The sequence below is a fragment of the Tachysurus fulvidraco genome, chromosome 10 (genome assembly GCF_022655615.1).
Source record: "Tachysurus fulvidraco isolate hzauxx_2018 chromosome 10, HZAU_PFXX_2.0, whole genome shotgun sequence".
Taxonomy (NCBI): Eukaryota; Metazoa; Chordata; class Actinopteri; order Siluriformes; family Bagridae; genus Tachysurus; species Tachysurus fulvidraco.
In genome coordinates, this window is record NC_062527.1 from 14,067,604 (window position 1) to 14,088,343 (window position 20,740).

At 37.8% G+C, this 20,740-nt stretch overlaps 1 protein-coding gene across 3 annotated transcripts; it reads left to right on the top strand.

Moving 5' to 3' along the window:
• Window positions 1–1,959: 1,959 nt before the first annotated feature.
• Window positions 1,960–20,703, top strand: LOC113660043 (TBC1 domain family member 9B). Of its 3 annotated transcripts, XM_047819758.1 has the most exons (24): window positions 1,960–2,039; window positions 2,129–2,247; window positions 4,512–4,622; window positions 5,456–5,574; window positions 5,683–5,911; window positions 6,145–6,403; window positions 6,557–6,764; window positions 7,398–7,571; window positions 7,736–7,903; window positions 8,763–8,913; window positions 9,489–9,703; window positions 10,406–10,523; window positions 11,503–11,705; window positions 12,286–12,368; window positions 12,505–12,634; window positions 12,752–12,850; window positions 12,930–12,998; window positions 14,266–14,506; window positions 15,102–15,167; window positions 15,654–15,722; window positions 16,424–16,474; window positions 16,694–16,747; window positions 17,117–17,214; window positions 17,890–20,703. In XM_047819758.1, the coding sequence occupies exons 2-24, from the start codon at window positions 2,130–2,132 to the stop codon at window positions 18,523–18,525; spliced, it is 3,669 nt and encodes a 1,222-aa protein (XP_047675714.1). In that variant the 5' UTR covers window positions 1,960–2,039; window position 2,129; the 3' UTR covers window positions 18,526–20,703. The 3 variants fall into 3 exon arrangements, with proteins under 3 accessions (XP_047675714.1, XP_027029053.1, XP_047675715.1); XM_027173252.2 differs by having other exon boundaries at window positions 1,999–2,247; XM_047819759.1 differs by lacking the exon at window positions 16,424–16,474 and having other exon boundaries at window positions 1,999–2,247.
• Window positions 20,704–20,740: the final 37 nt, after the last annotated feature.

Consider the following 20,740-nt stretch of genomic DNA (forward strand, 5'->3'; position numbering starts at 1 on the left):
CTTTTGAACTATCTACACCAAACTCGGCCAGCTCCTTTAGGGTGATACTCTGAACAAAATTTTAAATTGGTGTATGACTGTCCTTTCGGTTATCCCTCAGCACCGCCCCCAACATATGCAAAATCAAAAAACTTTTTACAACATGGACATGTGGCATATCAGATGACGTCACATGCTCGTCTCCACTTGCCTCCAAATGTTTTGGCACAATAGCGCTCTACTAGATTTCACAAGTTTTATGTCCACTTGCCTCCAAAAAGCACAGGCCTTTGCGAATACTTGCCTCGTCAAAGCCAACATCAAAGTTTGTTGCGCCGAACTTTATAAATCTAGTTATTATTATTATTATTATTATTATTATTATTATTATTATTATTATTACAACTGACCCGCTTATTTTTTTTATTATTATTGTTCTTATTATTATTTGTTTATTTATTTCCCTGGAAGATTTTTGAAAACATTTTCTTTAAATCTTTTCAATCTTCTCATGCTTGTGGAGTCAAATGAGGTGCCAAGTTTAACTTTCATATGGTGTACTGGAATAAAATATAACGTTTGCACATTAAAAAAAGAAGGTAATGTTTTAAAAATGTATAAAATGTAAATCCTACCAAGCTGACAAATAACGACGCGATTGCAGTAAAAGTCCTGCCGCGTGCTTTAGCGTAAGTAATAATGCTTTTCAAAATAAAAGCTTGAAATAATACAGTCTTTTTAACGCGCTCACACACACACACACACACACACACACACACACACACACACACACACACACACACACACACACACACACACACACACACACACACACACACACACACACACACACCAATGTATGGTTTTAAAATAACCAACGTTATGTCATTTGAAATAATATGCAATAATTTTAAATATTAATATGAATCCATTAGACTTTATGAATGTACATAATATAGTAATCACATACGTGGGAGATTAGTTGCTAAAGGATTATTAATAAATATATATATATATACATTTGAGCACCATTAATAGACATTACACTGTCGTTTCTTTAATCTGTTTCAAACGAGAATAAAGGTGGCTTAAACTTAACACTTAAACCACAACTGTTTTTTTGTTGCTTAGCTAGGTTATAATAACTAAGTTGGCAAGACGTTAAGATTAGTTATCTAAAATTATCTGCTACCTCTGCATGCTTCATGTACACAGTGATGTTTCATAATGAGTGTGTAAGTACGTTTTATCTAAGCAGAATGCCATTATGTTTTCAAGTCTAATACATAAGGGTATTCTCGCTCCCATTATAGGTACCAGTGGAAATTAATGAATGTAATAACTACTATAGAACAACACAATGACCTTGTTGTTGTACTTTATTTACTTCATTCATGTTTCCCTTTTGCTCTCTGCGAACTCTTTGATCAATTTATTGAAATAATCCCTTTCCTCTCTCTGTTTCTGGGTTTATCCTGAGCCAGTAGGTGGATTGGCTGCACTGAATTGTACCTATGTGTGAACGTAAGTGTGTACGGTGCCTTGTGATTGACTAGCATCTCATTCAAGGTGTATTCTCACCTATATTTGATATAATTCCCATGTCATCTCAAAGAGTTTTTCCTTTCCTTGACAAATGTCCATTATTAAAAGAGCTATATAGAAATAGATTGAATTCAAATGAATAGTCACCGGATAAAGCATCGCATGAGTCACTATAGACCATATTTTTATAGATTATATTTTTATAGACTATATATAGACTTTTTATAGACTATAATTTATTTCTTTTGGCTTGGTCTTGGACTGGCTTTATTGACAATTTGTATGTTTGGGAAATATACTGACCACTTAAGAATGGTGTTCTCCATAATTTTCGCTTTTTTTCATTTTTTTTTTTTCATTTTAACAATGAAAACCTGGAGTGTGAAATCTGCATGTTCATTCGTATACAAATAAACATTATGAAATGTGTTTTAGGTGGCCTGCCATTTTGCTGGTTGACGTCATCACCCAGTGACCGCCTTCTCCTGCTGGAACACAAACAGAAGCAGAAGCAGGTAGGAAGCTGTGTTTGTGTATTGTGGCACGATCATGGCCGCTGATTTACAGTTAAACTAATGTAAAGGGAACTTTACATCGCCGTTAGGATGTGGATCACTCCGGAGGAGGTGCTGCTCGCTAACGCACTGTGGGTGAGTGAGAGGGCCAATCCCTTCTTCATTCTGCAGCGGAGGAAGGGACACGGCAAAGGAGGAGGCATCACCGGTAAACACTTGGCCTGTTCGCTTCAACACAACACTTTATCTCTTATATCTTCTGCATCATGTTAACTTTAGATTACCTTCCAAACCTTAGCAACCTCTTCTGCTTGTTCTATCTACCTACACATGCAGCTGTCTAAAAATATATTCAGCTCTTCTAAGTCAGAATATAACAAAATAACATAAAACCACGACGAGAAATTAAAGTATTAACGATTAATCGTTACACACCACGATACTGACTTATTACCGTTAACCATTAGCTAATTAGCTAACAGTGAGCTGGCTAGCTAGCTGGCTAGTTTTTTTTTTTTGTTTTTTGTTAGCTGATGCTGACGTGGTGCATTTATTCAACATTATACTTATACATATTTAACTTTGAAATAGTTTTGCTGTCCTGAACAAATTACGTTTTTTTTTAACTGTTTAGCTTTAATAATGTACTGTATGTTCAGACAGACAAAAGCTAAAACATCTGTTAACTCAATCTAGCTAACGTTTAGGTGAATAAACTCCCACAGTATGGTTGAAAAACTCATGTTCAATAAAATAAAGGCGTTTTATTTACTATTTATCAGAGTGAAAACATGACATTTGAGATGTGCACATGTAAAAAAGTTCACTGACACATGGCTTTTGTAAATGAATTATTTTGTCAAATTGTTATTTAATGACGTTCTGAAAAAGAACAACAAAAAAATCCACAAAAAATGCTCACATCTCACTTATCTTTAATCCTAATCCCTGATTGATGTAAATGTTTAACAATTTATTGAACGTCTTGTGAAATTATGGGACTGTTTCTCCTTTGAAAGGCTGAAAAATGACAGCTCGTGACCTCATTTTCAGTAAGCAGCCGTGAAACATGGCGTCAGTATCCACAAGATTTACCTTTCACCATGATTCATTAAATTATCTAAGATGATGTCTGCACATGATGCACAAAACATTGTGAGCCAGAGTAAAAATTAGTTCCTGCTACATACTTTGCTGGGCAGTTACCTTTTAATGCAGTGCAAGATTTAATGAGTAGTTCGGGGCTATAAAGAAACATTTAAAGGTTTCCTCCAGCTTTGTTCTGAACTTTATCTATTTATTAAATATAAAGTCACATAGTCACTTTGCAACTCATGGCAGAGACAGAAGAAAACTAAGCTATTGGATAAAAACCCTTCTCTAGTCTTTTCTCTGTTTTGCCTTCGGGTAAATAATTAACGTAAATGTGTGTGATTAAGTTGCAACAGATGATCTGCTACAGTGTTATTGATTCGTGTTTTAAAAAACAGAAGTCACACACTCACTCACACACTCACTCACACACTCACTCACACACTCACTCACACACTCACATACACACACACACACACACACACACACACAAAACCCAAACAACCTTTTTTGTTGTTGTTGTTGTTGTTGTTGTTGCTCTTGGATGTACTTTGCTGGCTCTGCATTCAGACTGTCATGCCTGAGTTAGAGATGTGAATGAAACTGATGTTAAGAAGAAAACTGAAAATTAACACTTGGATGCAAGATCACAATTATTGCCTAATTTTAGCTTGTAGAATCTCACAAACTGCCTCATAATATTAAATAATTTGTTCTCTAAAGGCTGACACAACAAGAAAAGCTTTTGTAACCATAAGAATGCCATGTCATTAAATTAAATGACATCAGAATCAGAGGTTATTAGGCACACATTAAAAAACTGCATGATCTGTTCATTAATGGTAAAAACAACAAGGTGACCTATTTAAGTATTGATCTTTGTACAGAACATTTGGCTGAAGATGTTGGTCTGCTGAAACAGTTTGCTTTTCTGCTTTTTAATTTCATCTGGAAATTAGAGTTCTGATGTGCATTCACAGAAGGTAGAAAGAGTGAGGGAGGAAAATAGTTGTAATCTATAAGGTTCCTGTGATTATACATAACTAATCTATTTATGCAGACATCTGTGTAAGTCGAGTAAAATAAGTAGTAATAAAAACCATGTGTGGGTGTTTGTGTATGTTTGTGTGGATGTGTGTGTGTGTGTGGATTGGCTGTGGATGTATGGCTGTGTGTTGCTGTGTGTGTAGGGGGGCTGTGGATGGGTGTGTGTGTGTGTCACATAGTGTGGGGCTGTGTGTGTGTGTGTGTGTGTGTGTGTGTGTGGGGCTGTGGATGTGTGTGTGTGTCTGTGTGTGTGGATGATGATAACTCTGTCGCTGAAGAATGAAAAATGGCCTTTCACTCACTCCTTCTCTACATCTTCTGTCCCTCACTCAGGTCTTTTGGTAGGTACTCTGGATGTTGTGTTAGACTCCAGTGCTCGTGTGGCTCCGTATCGAATCCTTCATCAAACAGGGGACTCGCAACTCTTCTGGAGCATTGCCTGTGGTCAGTAATCAGTTTCCTACCATCAGGAACAGTCACTGACATTTGTGCTTTTCAATTCAAGTAAAGTTTATTTGTATAGCGCTTTTTACAATTGACAATGTCTCAAAGCAGCTTTACAGGACATAAACATAGAACAAAATGTTATTATAAAGAATAAATATTTTGCTTTTGAACTACTTGACAAGATGCTGGGATTGTTACAGTTCAACGAAAAAAATTGTAAAATGAATCATTTGGTAAAATCTAACAGTATGGAAGGAGGGGATGAAGTATGAAATATTGACCTTGCTTTTTTTCCCCCCTTTTGTGTTCATAATGACATGTTTGTTCAGGAGACTTTACATTCTGAGTGATTTGCAAGGTTGCTTTGGCCTTTATCTTTTAGAGCTCTGTCAATTTGGATGTCATGACAAACTCTCATCTGTGTCTGGATATTCGATTTGACACTAATTTGCCTCGTGTTTTTAGGGACTGTGCTGCACTTATGCTGTAACATTGCTGTTATCACAATACAGTTTGAGCTCTTATATGAGCTGCTGTTGCATTTAAAAAAAAAAAAAAACAGAGTTAGACATCTAGTTTTGCTGTCTTTTCATTTGAATGCTTAAGAGAAGGACGATAAACCCACTATAATTACTGCTACTTATAGGCTTATTTTTTATTAGTTCTGGTCTTTTGTTGTGAGTGAATATTACTGATGAATTGTGCATAGATAATCCAGTGTCAAAAACTAACAGAGTCAAAAAAGATAAGCTGACATGTGACCAAAATTGACTGATTTCAGTTACCAGTTTGCATTGCTAATAATTATTAAAATGTCTATATGTCTTTAGGCTCATCACGCAAGGAGATAACAGAACACTGGGAATGGCTAGAGGCTAATTTACTGCAGACTCTCTCCATTTTTGACAACGATGAAGACATCACTACTTTTGTCAAAGGCAAGATACAGGTGAGCTTACGTCTAACGTTTACATTGCACCCAGACCAGCCTTAGGCTTGTACAGTATATATTGGGAGACTCCAGTAAGCAATCTACAGTTTGTCTGTTTGTGTGCAGGGCATTATTGCTGAGGAGAATAAGAGCCGTCAAACACAAGAAGACGAGGATTGTGGGAAGTTTCGGGAGGCAGAGATGAAGATGCGGAAGCTGTTTGGGATGCCTGAGGAAGAGAAACTGGTGAACTATTACTCATGCAGCTACTGGAAGGGTAGAGTGCCACGTCAGGGCTGGCTCTACCTCTCTGTCAATCACCTGTGCTTCTACTCCTTCCTACTTGGAAAAGAGGGTGAGATAGTAAGAGAGAGGAGGAATGAAAGAGGAAAGGGATTACAGAAGAAGAGAGAGCATTTAAACCATTTAGGATGGCATGAATGAGAGTAGCGGAGGAGTGTATGAGCAATGTTCATGACTTTTCATTTAATCTAATTTACTTTAAACATTTTCCCATAACCCAAAGTGATGAATATCTTTAATGTAAATCGTTTTAATGTGTTTTTTTATTCCATTCTGCCTCTTTAGTGACCTTGATAGTGCAGTGGACAGATGTGACTCAGTTAGATAAGAACGCTACGCTGTTATTTCCTGAGAGTGTGCGTGTGAGCACACGGGACACGGAGCACTACTTTTCCATGTTCCTCAACATCAACGATACATTTAAACTGATGGAGCAGCTGGCTAACATCGCCATGAGGCAGCTGCTGGATAACGAGGGCTTCTCTGCAGACCACTCGCTCCCCAAACCCTGCAAGACCCTGAAAAATGTTTCTGCACTCAAAAGGTGAGAGTTTTCTAAAAATGACCAAATTGGATTTCATTCAGCATTACTCTCACATCCCTGAACACTGTTCTGTCTTGTTGATTTCTACTGTTAAACTGAGTGTTCATGCTCATCCTGGCAGAAAGTGTGAACTTAAATGTCATTTTGTTTTAGGGACCTGGACGCACGGGCGAAAAACGAGAGATACCGAGCTCTGTTCCGCCTGACAAAGGAAGAACGGCTAGACGGCCATACAGACTGCACTCTGTGGACACCCTTCGCTAAGATGCATGTAGTTGGACAGATGTTTGTCTCCAACAATTACATCTGTTTTGCCAGCAGAGAGGAGGACCTGTGTCAACTTATCATACCGCTTAGAGAGGTAAGCATTCACAATCACTGTTACAGAGTCTAGTCACTACGTTTCAACATCTAATATCTAAATTAGTGAAGTGAAAAGCAATGATTTGAAAAAAATCTTATTTGAGATTGAGACATTTTTACTTCATTTTTATTTTGCTTTATTTTATGTTTACAACCGGTCATTGTGTTGTTTAAGTCAGTGACAATATGCAGACTATTAAAGCAAAAATATTTTTATGAGTAAATAATTAACCGTATTTTTAAGTTATTTTATTTAGAATATTCCAACCAGTTTAAATAATGTACTCTAATAGAAAATGTATGCTTCATAATTAAACAGTTAGATTTTCATACATACATTAATACTTGTGGGGATTTTTTTCTATTCACTCTCACACTATATCTGAGACAAAAGCATTAACAGCAAACTCTTTTTTTCCTTTATCTCTCACTTTTGATCTCTGGCTTTCTCTGTCTTTGTTTCTTTTTCTCTCGTTTCTACCCTCTGTCTCTGTCACTGTCTCTCTCTGGCTCTCTTTCTCTCGCTCTCACCCTCTCTCACGCTCTCTTACTTTTTCTCTCTCACCCTCTCTCTCGCTTTCGCTCTTAAATCTCTCTCTCTCTCTCACTGTTGTTCTCGCTCTCACTCTAGGTGTCTATAGTAGAGAAAGCTGACAGCAGCAGTGTTTTGCCTAGTCCTCTCTCCATCAGCACTAAAAACAAGATGACCTTCCTATTTGCAAACCTCAAAGATCGTGACTTCCTTGTTCAGCGGATCTCAGACTTCCTACAGAGAACGCCTGACAGAAGCATGACAGGACAATCTGTGAGTCAGTCAAGAAAAAAAGAAGTGGTGTTAGTTAGAGGCTTCTTAAATGCTATCACCAACTAAAGTCTGTCTTGAGGAGGATATTTCAGTCTCTGGTTAAAGAAAAAGTATCTTTTGATTTCCAGCCGTATGCTTAATTTACTCTTTCATACTTCTCACAGGAGAGTCCAAGTCCCAGCACCCCTCCTTCCCTCCCTTCAATGTCACTGATGCTGGGATCAGGTGAGATGACCCAGGATCGCTACTACAGCTCCAGCCTCCCTACAGCCAAGCAGGGTCTGCTTCATATCTACCAGAAGGGATGTCCTGAAGACCTGGGACCTAAAGCGGTTAGCTGTCTTTAGGTTACACACACATCAGTACCATCCAAATTCCAGTGTTTATCTGCTGGCTGATAATATTAACAGTTTTTTTTTATTCAAAATTATTTTTCATATTTATTTGGCAAACAGATTAATGGATACACCTAAAAACATTTGATTTCAGTCACTGGAAAATCAGCGCTCTATACAGATAAACATGGGTTGGTCCATTTGTGCAGTACAAATCAACAGATTGTGAGAAATAAAACTTCACATTTAAAGACCAGTGCTGCCTGTTAGGAACCCATAAAAGTCCTAATCTCTCCAACACAATCTGCTGTGTTTGTGCCGTCAGGATATCCAGTAGTCTTGCTTTATGACTTGAGATTTACAGATCCAGCATAAATGATCATAAATGCTTACTTTTTTCCTGGTCATATAGACTACTGCTGGGTTTTCAGTATAGAGCATAAGATCCTTAGAAATGCTGTGTTTGTTTATTAGGTGAATGCTGTAAGTGACATGCGGGAAACCATAAATCTGGCCATTACACAGATTACATGACATTAAAAATGCATGAGTTCTTGTAAGATCAGGGGCTTCTCTATTTTCAACTTTACTAAAGATTTACTGATGTTTAGGTGAGATTCTCAGAAAGATACCATATAGCTCAATGGTCATTTATGCACTATTACAGCTCATTTAAGAATAATATATAAAACCAGATCATCAACAGATCTTAATTAAGAAATAGCTGCTTATTTTTGTTTTTTACTTTGCATAACATATTAAGTTTACTAAGTCAAATGAGTGTGTGTATGTGTAAACTTTCTAAAAGGAAATCTTTATACTTTATGCAAACATAAAGTCATATATTTTTTTTCAGACAAAAGAGAAGATGAAGGAAGAATCCTGGAATATCCATTTCTTTGAGTTTGGACGAGGCGTGTGCATGTACCGCACGTCTAAGACTCGAAACCTGGTACTGAAAGGGATTCCTGAGAGTCTGAGAGGAGAACTGTGGTTACTGTTTTCGGGTAATTATATCTGCCTGACAGCAGAGGGCACTCTCTGTCCTTTTATTTTTTGAAAAGAATAATGATGAATGAATATATGTGAATTTGATCACTTGGGTTAACCCAGTCACACATTTGAATCATATGTAAATTCAAGCTGTGTTTTAAAGTCCACATAAACTTGGCCTGTATAAAGCCCTACTATTTTTTCATGCCACTAGCAGGATGATTAACATCGTATCATGGTAACGGCCACATGCATTTATGCCTTGATTCTGTGATTAAACCTGATCACACGTCCAGTTGTCATGAAAAACGAACGCATGTTATATGCAGCATATTTATCTATTTATTTACGACAAAACAACCAAAGATTGTTTGTGTATGCCATAATAGTACTGTAGAAAATCTGTAGAGTGTCTCCAAGAGTCTTTATTACATGAACTACTTGCATGTAATGTCATGTTAAGTTAAACTGCATAGTTCATGTTACATTTTATTTACTGCTCCTTCGACAGACTCTGAAGATAACTCTTGTAGGTCTGTGTTTGTCTAAATGAACTATATTTATGCTGGAACTTCCTCTCTCCCTGTAGGTGCTCAGAATGAGATGGTGACTAACCCAGGTTACTATGCGGAGCTGGTGGAGCAGGCCATGGGCAGGTGTAATTTAGCTACTGAGGAGATTGAGAGAGACTTGCATCGCTCAATGCCTGAGCACCATGCCTTTCAGAACGAGATGGGAATCGCTGCTCTTCGACGAGTACTCACTGCATATGCATACCGCAACCCAGGGATTGGGTACTGCCAGGTATACACACACACACACACACACAAACAATACATACTCAGTTTCATTTAAACCAGTGTTTGCACAATGTCCTTGAAATACGTCACCTTGAATATAGCTTTTTGATATCATTCATTATTTGAAGTCAGAAGGCAGCTTTGGCAAGAAAACCTTATTTACAAAGAGAAAAATTTATAAATGTGTACACAGCATGATTAACTAAAAACAAGACAAGTGACATGGCTAACCAACTGAACATGTGAAATATATTTAACGGGCAAAATAAAAAGAAGAGAAAAACAACTTGTCACCATGGTATCTGTACCATGAAAGAAGAATTAGTGAAACCTGTATTAGCTCACCAGTTTCTGCACATACTCCCTGCCATAGCCTTATCTATTTGTTGTACATATATTTACATATTTACCTGCACATGCTCATTTGCACAATTCTACTATTTGTACTTCTGATACATGCTAAACAGCATTTTGTTGCTATGTACCTGTACTATGCAACGGCAATAAAGCATCTATTGTATCCATGATGTATCTATCTATTTATCTACAGTAAGAGACTATCTATCTATCTATCTATCTATCTATCTATCTATCTATCTATCTATCTATCTATCTATCTATCTATCTATCTATCTATCTATCAGAGACACATTTATTAATTATATCAGATTAGTGTAGCTGTGTGTCTGTTTCTATTTTTTCATAGGCCATGAATATAGTAACGTCAGTGTTGCTGCTGTACTGTACTGAAGAGCAGGCTTTCTGGTTGCTGGTGGCTTTGTGTGAACGGATGCTGCCTGATTATTACAACACCAGAGTTGTAGGTCAGTCACAAACCTAAAAAAAAAAAGGTCAATTTTTTTCTGTGTATGTTATCTTTCTTTCTGTATTTAAGGAATATTTCTGTGTCGTCGTACACATATCTGTGGGTTTATACACCATCACGCCCATATGTGCTTGTTACAGATTATATTCCAGATTTATTCCCCCTTTGCTTTTATTATAATTTTGACCATTCTGGAAAGGCTTTCCACTAAATTTGTGATCGCCGCTGTGGGGACTTGCTCATTCAGCCACCGGATCATTACCGATGCTGTTTAAGGTGCAGGTCTGGAGTGCAGTTTGTCTTCCAGTTCATCTCACATGTTCAGGTTGGTTGAGGTCAGGGCTTTATGCAGGTCCCTCAAGTTCTTGCACTCCATGTCTTCAGGAGCTGGATTTGTGCAGAGGGCCATTCTCATGTTGGAACAGAGTTTTAAACTGGTGGTATTCTTAGTCTGCAACCTAGTGAACCAGCATCAATGTACTCATTGATAAAGGCTTTAAAGCACTTTCGTACATCACTTTGGATAAAGACGTCTGTCAAATGGCTCAAATGTAAATTTGGGTCTCTTAGGTCCAGGGAAGGGAAATCTTCCTTTTGCAGAATACAGACACATTCTAAACAACTCTGTGCATCAACCCAAGCCTCTGCCAACAGTTTGGGTTAAGAGCCCCATATAGTGGTGTGAAATTTTGGCCCTCTTCCTGATTTTTTTTTTTTATTATTTTGCATGTTTGTTTAGGGAGCACGCACTTAAACCTTCATTTAAAAACTGCATGTTTTGTTTACTTGTGTTATATTTGACTAATACTTAAATTTGTTTGATGATCTGAAACATTAAAGTGTGACAAACATGCAAAAAACAACAACAAAAAAAAAAAAAAAAATCAGGAAGGGTGCCAACACTTTTTCACACCACTGTATGGTGCGATGGTCATGTGTCCACAAACCTTTGGCTATATATGAATGTGTCTTTTCAGGAGCTCTGGTGGATCAAGGTGTGTTTGAGGAGCTGACACGTGAGTGCTTGCCACTGCTGTATGAGCACATGCAGGAGCTGGGTGTGATCTCCACTATCTCCTTGTCCTGGTTCCTCACACTCTTCCTGTCTGTCATGCCGTTTGACAGTGCTGTGTTGCTGGTGGATTGCTTCTTCTATGAGGGAATTAAAGTCATCTTTCAGGTGAGAGCATACAGATATCAGACTGTGATATGGCAGAAACAATAATCAGTACTACAGGCTTCCAAACACACAACTGTGGATCTATAATTTTATATCTGCTTTAAAAAGCAGGACGTCCACACAACTGTTTATAAAAATTAACAGAAGGTTTATTAACAGAAGTCTGTCAAGCCGCATACTTTCATACCTTATTAGCCAGCAGATCCTTGAGAATGAGTTAATATAAAGATAGCTAAAGATCATTTTCTTTCACTTGTGATATAATTTATTTATATATCCATGAGAAATATGCACAGTGCTGAATTATAAAATCATGTTTTTATATATATATATATATATATTTCAGAAAGTGAATTGCAGACAAATAAAGGAAACAAAATAGGTTATGGAAATGTTACCTTCACCTACTGTAAGGAAGCATGTTTGATCATTTTTGTGTTTCATGGTGTATGTGATAGGAGTGCATACTCTATACTTTCGTGTATATTAATGTTAATCTGTTGAAAATAACACTGATGTATACAAGATTTCAGTTGTTTGACAGCCACAGACTGATGCTATGTGTTTCTCTGCACTTTAGGTGTCATTAGCTGTGTTACACGCAAACATGGAGAAGTTGTTAAACTGCACAGACGAAGGAGAAGCCATGACCATACTCGGAAGGTCTGTTTGTTCAGAAAGCAGAATTCTGTTGTAATCATCGTAGCACTGAATGTCTAAACATAAAGATGGTGAATGCATGGAAGCCACTAAGTATAACACATGCAGGAACAGAAAACTATAAATCCTCTTTTTCCAGGTATCTGGATAACGTTGTGAACAAACAGACAGTGGCTCCACCCATCCCACACCTGCATGCCCTGTTAACCAGTGGAGACGAGCCACCACCTGAGATTGACGTATTTGATCTCATTAAGACGTCCTATGATGTGAGGAAAAGAAACTCATCCACAGGAAATGTTAATTTCCCAATAAATAATTTTACTCATCTGTCCTGTTTGCCATCTCTTTTCTTTTTTTTTTCTTTCTTTCTTTTTTTTTTGTAGAAGTTTGGAAGTCTGCGTGCTGATGTCATTGAGCAGATGAGGTTCAAACAGCGGTTAAAGGTTATTCAGTCTTTAGAGGATACAGCTAAGAGAAGTGTGGTGAGTGCCTTTGCTTTTTTAAAGGATTTAAACCCAGTTCATGTGTGTGTAGTAAGACTGCTCTTGTGTGTGCATGCAGGTGAGGGCCATCATGACCGACTCAGCCTTCACTATTGAAGAGCTGGAGGAACTGCATGTTCTGTTCAAGGTAAGAACATCCTTTTTGTTGGCTGAAGTGCAATGCAAAAAAAAAAAGAAAAGAAAAGTGTTATCTCCGTGATTTTTTTCAGGGCATAAATGTTAGTACCAGACCGGTTGGTTTGAATATTTTTGCACACAACAGTCTCTAAAACCGAATGTTATTACAACAGCGTTTGCATAAAACGTTGTACAAAACAAAAAACATTGAATGAGTGAAAGTTCTGGAGGAGGTGAAATGCCTATTTGATCAGAGAGGTCAGACGGAAATTGACAGATTGGCTTATTCTGCTAGGAAGGAAATAGTAACTCATATAAGCACACTTTATAACCGTGGTGAGCAGAAAAGCATCTCCAACTTCAAGTACTTTTAACCGTTGTAAGTCTTCCAGCTGGGGAAAAACTATATCTGTTTCCATTCCAGTCTGCCAAGAACAGGGATATCTGAATATCATGGGCAAAGACTCACCTAAACTGTACAGTTCAAGACAAAATCTCTTTTTCCAGTCTTCAGAAGTTTTAGTTTGGTTCTGAGTCTGAGCCCATTATAGCTTGGCTGACACTAACTTGGAGAACCTGATGTGGTCATCTGCCTCAGTGTTCACATTTTTGTGCATTTTTAGAGGCCTTTTTGCTCAAAGAGAGGTTATTTCAGTTACTACTGACTTCCTGTCAGCCCACCCCTCTCTCGTCATATTTCCTCTGATCTCTCATCAACCAGGTGTTTCAGCCCACAGGCACCTACTCACAGGAGGTTTTATATTTTTTTGCACCAGTCTATGTAAACTCTAAAGACTGCTGTGCGTGAAAATTCGAATCAACACTTTATGAAATACTCAAACCAGCCCATCTGACACCAACAACTCACTATTGTTAAAGTCCCAAAGCTCACACTATTCTGTAGTCTGTTTGATGTGAACACTTGTTGAAGCTTTTGTCCTGTATCTACATTTGAATGTTGGTGCGTGAAGAGTTGTAGCTAACCAGAGTATTGTTTTTTCTTTTGCATCTGTGTGCGTACTTGTACAGTTAGTGGATATTTAACTATTATTTAAATTAAAATGTACATTTTCTGTTTCCGTAGTTTTAAATGATTTGAGCAGGCAGGAGGCAATGAGACCAGCCATAGCAATGTTTACATTGCAACTGCAGAATGTGAACACTAGAGGGCTCAGTCGAGGGCTACTCGGTTAACATTGCTTGTCCTGATGTCAATCTTTCCCTGTCAAATCTAAACTTGTTCCTGTATCTGATTTCTCCATCTGTTTCATCTCCAGGCCAAGCACATCATGAGCTGCTATTGGGGGGCGAGTAGCACTGCTGCTGAGCGTCATGACCCGAGTTTACCCTATCTGGAGCAGTACCGGATCGACTGTGGACAGTTCAGTCAGCTCTTCTTAGCCTTGGCACCTTGGAGCTGTGGCATGCACACTTCCACACTCTCTACTCGCTTATTTCGCCTGCTTGACCACAACAAAGACTCCCTCATCAACTTTAAAGAGTTTGTTACAGGCCTGAGTGAGTGCAGGACTTACTGTTAAGCTTAAAATTGTATGATATTAACATGATCTTTAGACTATGGGACTGGTTACCCTTGTTGTATGTTAGAATAAATGACTTGTAGGACATACTTTAAGTTTTTATGTCTGTTTATTAATATTCCAAATGTAATTTTTAATATCATCATCCAGTAATCATCATACATTCAAAAAGATGTCATCATAATAGAAATCACTACAACCGAACTGTAGCCAAATTGAAATCTGTCCATTTTTTCAGAATTTTAAGAAACCTTTTTTTGCCTACCAGAAGGAGCTGTTTCCCTTTTCGTTACGGCATAAACATACTCCAGTGACAATTGTAATGTGAAAAAATATAGTAAATATGCTCTGTTTATAATTACACATTGGTTTGAGGACTGAAGCACAAAATCACCATTAAAGAGGAAAAACCAATAGTTAACCATTATATCCTTAGAGGAACTACATAAAGTCTTCATAACTTCTCAAAAATGTGGTGAATGATTCAACAGAACAATTTCGTTTGACCTCAAGAACAGTAAGCATTAACTGCTGTCCCTGAAGCAACGCTGTGTTTAATTTCTCTCTCTCAGGTGGGATGTATCATGGTGATATGACTGAGAAATTAAAGCTGCTGTATAAATTACACCTGCCTCCAGGTACTGACACATGTACACACACAGCAAACATCAAGAAGCTGACATTATTAAAGCTGTTTGTTTATTCACACTCTTAAATGCTGGGGGAACAACTTGAGAAAATTCATAAATACAGAAACATCATTTGAAGAGGGTCTGTTAAACGCAGAAAGTGTGTGTGTGTGCATGCGTGTGAGTGCAGTGTTCACACGTTCTCAGCTTTCTTTAGCTGTACAGGAAATGGTAGTGCATGCTGAGAGAGTGTGTTCACTGCTCTCAGAACACATGTGTGATTGCGATGCCTGGTTGCCTTTTTTTAAAGTACAACCACCTGCTTTCCTGAGAGCCCCCACTCGTACAAAATACTTTAACCCAGAATCATCTGTACTTCCTGAAACTAAACATGAAGCAAACAAACCCACATGCATCCTGCCTGTGTGTGTATATTTGTATGTGTATATGTGTGTGATGGTGTAAAACTGCTACTGACTGTTGTTTTTCCTGCAGCTTTGTGTCCAGAAGAGGCCGAGTCTGCACTCGAGGCCACTCAGTTTTTTACTGATGACCCACTGCAGGGTAAATACTCATTTATACGTGCACCCGCACACATACACGATACAACACACATATACGTACAGCCTTGTGATAAACACAAATAACATTTTGAAAAATTAAAAGTCCTTGACAACAACTTTTCTCTAAAAGCAGCTCAATGCTATCTCTATTTACTGTGGTGATCTTTCACACTCGCATGGTCTCTATATGTTTGACCAATGTGATATTTTTGGAACACACATTACACTATGATGAGGTCACCATGGGCAAGTTTTAATTTGTAACATTAGTTGTCTAAATATGAAACGTATTATTATGTATAAAGGTATATTAAGAATATTAAAGAATATTAAAGCTTTTATTCACAGTGTCAGTGCTTTATATGTTATAGCTTTAGCTCTTATTTAAAAAAAAAAAAAATTTCTTGAACGAAACCTTATAAAAGCCAATATGGTAGTCACATAACATCATTTAAAATCTACTGCACTAATCCTGCATGTGTGTCTGTATGAAACAGTCAAGTCCTACTTATTAACAGTGTGATGAGTGTTCATCTCTGGACATTTTTTTCCCCACCTGCTTTGCTCTTTTGTTTTATTTGCTTGCTTCTCTCTCTCTCTCTCTCTCTCTCTCTCTCTCCCTCCCTCTCTTTCATATATTCTCTTCATGCCTGTATTAATCTCCTTCATCATCTCCTTTTCCTTTTTTTATAACCTCTCCAGATCCTCCCTCCTTGTCTCATCTAGACTTTCTGGTCCAGGAAGTCACCTCAGGTTTGTGTGTGTTTTACAGATGAAGAATTAGCAGACAAACTCATGTAGTTACGTTATCTAAATTTCAATTTCTTCTTTTCTTTCTTTCTATCTTTTTTTTCTTTCATCACACTAATAGTTTCAAATTAAATGGGCTATAAAACGTACCTAGCTGAAGTTATTATAGCCATGCTTATGATTGCTCTTCTTTTATTAAATTATTACTGTATTCTGTTGTAGGTGAAGAGGTGAAGGAGGTACCTGATACAGGAGGAGATTCTGAGGAGAAGAAAGGTAGCACTACTACCGTGCTGCTTTTTTAAAATTTTTATTTGATGTAAAAAATTCTGATCACAAACGATCAAGTCCAATCTTATCCCACACGTTATTGCTAAAAATGGCACCTTTATTAAAAAGAGTGTGTAGACTCCTTTTATACATGGAATTTTATATATATATATATATATATATATTACACAGGGACACATATAGCTAAAACATGAACACAGCTTTAACCATGTGTGCCTCTGGGTATTTAATGTCATGACCTAAGCCAGTACTCCCTCATTTAAATTATTAACCATATCTACCTTTACTCTGTAGTTTGCTGTTGTAACTACAGCCAATAATATGGGATTCTGCTGTGCTGCTTTTTTGTTTCAGAGGAAAAAGTAAAGGACTATAAGTATTACTTGAGAATGTGGGCTAAGGAAAGGGAGCCCAAGAAAGAGACCATCAAAGACCTGCCTAGAATGAATCAGGTAAACTCAGGAGGTTTACATATCCGCAGTCAGAAAATGCCCACATCACTGAACCTAAAGGTGTAAATGCACATTTATCTTTCTTTTAGCTTGGAGATGTCAGTATTTATTTAGTTCTGCAGTTTACATACACAGCTGTGCTTCTTTCAGCTTTGCTGTCTTTGTTGACTGCTTGTGGAATTAGTTCTATAGAAAATAAACAATTGAGAAATTTTAGTGCAAGCTCCACTTCAGTTTTTGTGTGGTTAGCAGAACGGAAACTTGTTACTCCTAATGTAGATGTGGAGTTGAAGTTTACATGGGTGTACTATTTAGTTCATTTGAATAGAACCTGGGTGTGTTTATCTATTTGGAGAAAATAATTAGATCATGATCATGGCAGTCATACTCGTCACTAGTGAACCAAACCCTTGATTCAGCTCTATAAAGTATTGAATCATTGAAAGCTTTTTGTTTGAATGAATCATTGCAATGGTCATTACAATGATGCACGCTTGTTGAGCATCATGTTAATAACGGGATGATGGTCAGGTGTCTAGATACTTTATATGTAATCTATATTATTTGACAGTTTAGTGTAATGTCTGAGCGAATGGTCTAAGATAGGTTCATTGGAATAAAATTTCCCCATGCACACTGTAATGCCTCAAGTTTAATTCTCTGTTTTGTGTTCAGGAGCAGTTTATTGAGCTCTGCAAGACGCTCTATAATATGTTCAGTGAGGACCCTCAGGAGCAGGAGCTTTATCATGCCATTGCTACGGTGGCCAGCTTATTACTGCGCATCGGAGAAGTGGGCAAGAAGTTCACTAACAACGGCAGCAAGAAGTGTGATGCACTCGCTCAGCCAGCGGTAGAGAATCCAGGAAAGGAGAACTGTTTTGGGGAGCAGGGATGTGGGCTGTCACTGGTGTCGAAGGCTTTAGCAGAGGCCCAATTGGAGACTCTGCTTCCTCCAGCCAACGGGTCAGACGAAGATGTGAAGGACGACACCTCCATTTCATCCTACTCTGTGGTCAGCGCCGGTTCTCTGCAGTGTGAAGACATCGCTGATGATACAGTCCTGATCGGATGTGGAGTGGGTGGAGCTGGAGGTGGGAATGACAGTAGACGTGGCAGTGCACCAGATGGCGATTGGTCGATCTCGTTTGAGCAGGTGCTTGCATCGTTGCTGACCGAACCGGCTCTGGTAAACTACTTTGAGAAGAAGCACGACATTAGGAGCAAGATGGCTGTCTGTAAGGCTCAGAGGGCTGTAGAAAGACAGACCAGTTCGTCCAGTGACCATGAGCTAGCTCAACTCTCCACCTAAGGTTTGAGCTCATGGCTGCAACTATTGAAGTCATATTCTCTATTATTTGGAGATCTGACTCTAATTATCACTAGTGCATTAATGATCACACTCATTCTCACCACTTATACATGTCTGCACTTTTGCTCTTGCGGCCTTTGTCCTTCCAGGTTGAACAGGTGAGCACAGTTTGTCTGCTGTTAGCATGTTACCTGATGGTTTTTGCGCCTCTTGAATCTGAGTCCAGCGTTCAGCCAGTGCACTCAAGTTTTATGTAGACCAACATGGAGTTTATGTTGTGTCTTTAGTTACCTCTGATGAGGCGAGTGGGCATTGTACCAGTTACTCGAGCTGCAGCTTAGCTATCTGCACCTGCATATTCTTCAATTTTGAGACTTTTTGAAGGATCATTATCACCTAAGTTAGTGTGGGGAAAAAATTTACCAGCACACTATCTTGTTCAGATGTGTAATAGTAACTTTTACATTATTCCTTCTTACACATAGTCAGAAATATACAAAGGTAGTCTTGCACTGTGTCATATTCAGGCTATGGTTTTAAAATAAGACATTTTTGATGGTTTAGCTCCTCTGTGTAAAGCCTTGGTCATCCTGTTGTGATGATTTTAATCATTTGCTAGTGGTTCAGCAGCCAGAGCCACCTTATTATCATTACAATAACAGAATTATTTTAGATATTTCAAGGACTCTTACATTAGGATCTGTATCCCAGCTCTTATTTCAGCAAAAATGACTAAATCACTTTAGATCTGATATTCTGAAAATGCTCATACGTCACGCAAGTACAATCAGAGATGGCTAAATGTTAATATTAACTATAGTATCTAACACTCTTTGGCTGCCTTTCAGTCAAGCTAAATTAATCTGTAATCAGCTTTCAGGCCCTTGTTCTCTTTTCCTTGTCTAAGAAAAGTTAGTAGAGACAGTAAGAAGGGAACTTTGGCATTTGCAGCATTTCTGCTAAGCATTATATCTAACAGTTATATTTTGTTGTTCATAGCTGCATATTTTCTTATATAAAATATTTTATTGCTAAATGTATATGTAACAATGTTTTTACCGTCACCTAAACCAGCTTTTGTTTTCCCCCCTCACACTCCGTAGCTTGCCCTATAATAATAATTTTAATTGTTACTTTTGTACAAAATAATTAGCTTTAAATCGACTTCACTGCAGTTCACATATGTTTTATATACCAAGATGAAGGCCTTAAATGCAATTGTTATTTCTAGGAAGCTATACATCATGCTAGTGATTAAACTCCCCAAACCTTGTATAATTGAGGCCAACTAAAATATGCATTCCTGAGGTACGTTACAGCTTCGAAGCAGACGCGTTCAGAAATAGCCTTGTCAACATCCCCGTTTTGTTTCCAGCACTAAGCAGAAGTCTGTTCCCTTTAGGTCACTTTTGAAACACTAAACACTTCTTAGCATTTCCAAACTCTCCTTGTTTCAATTTATAATTATGCACGAGTTCAAGTTCAGAAAGATGTCTCGTTCGCAAACATTTTGTGTTCTGCCAGACAACTGGACTTGCTTCATTTTGATCTAACCTTGTGTTTACTTATTTAATACTGCTGCATTTCCGTTCCTCAGGTGCTGAGCTTTAACCGGTAGGTTGATGAAAAGAAATGACAAGAATACTCACGTTTTACCAGAGCAAATGATACGGGACATATTCTGTCCAAATAAGTTGGTTAAAATATTCAGAAGGCAGTGAGAGGTCAGATGGCATTTCATTATTCTGGATCTGGGCATATAGTACCCATGAAAAAAGCACCTGATGTAATTTGCAGTGAAATCCTGTAATTCTACTAAGCATGTGTAAATGTACAGTCCAGTCAGATCCCTACTATGAAACATGCCTGTTCTGTTGCTGTATGTGTGAAGTATATAGTAAACACTGAGTGAATGCTACTAATTTTCATGCTTCACTGTAAAAGTAACCATCAGGCTTATTAATGCACATTTATATGATTGTGTTTATATGATTCCTCGTCCTCTATTTCACCCAGACCACTTTAATTTGCGTTGATATCTTGTATTGCTGTCACAGAAATACCTACAGTATTTAATCCATACTACAAGTTGTTTGCTCATTTAAACTGTTTTTAAAAATCTGTTGTCATTGATCAGTACTGTATTATAATGTGTAATAAATAAACAAGTTGTGTGAAGGCTTGTGTGTTTATGGCCACACAGATCATATCTTCT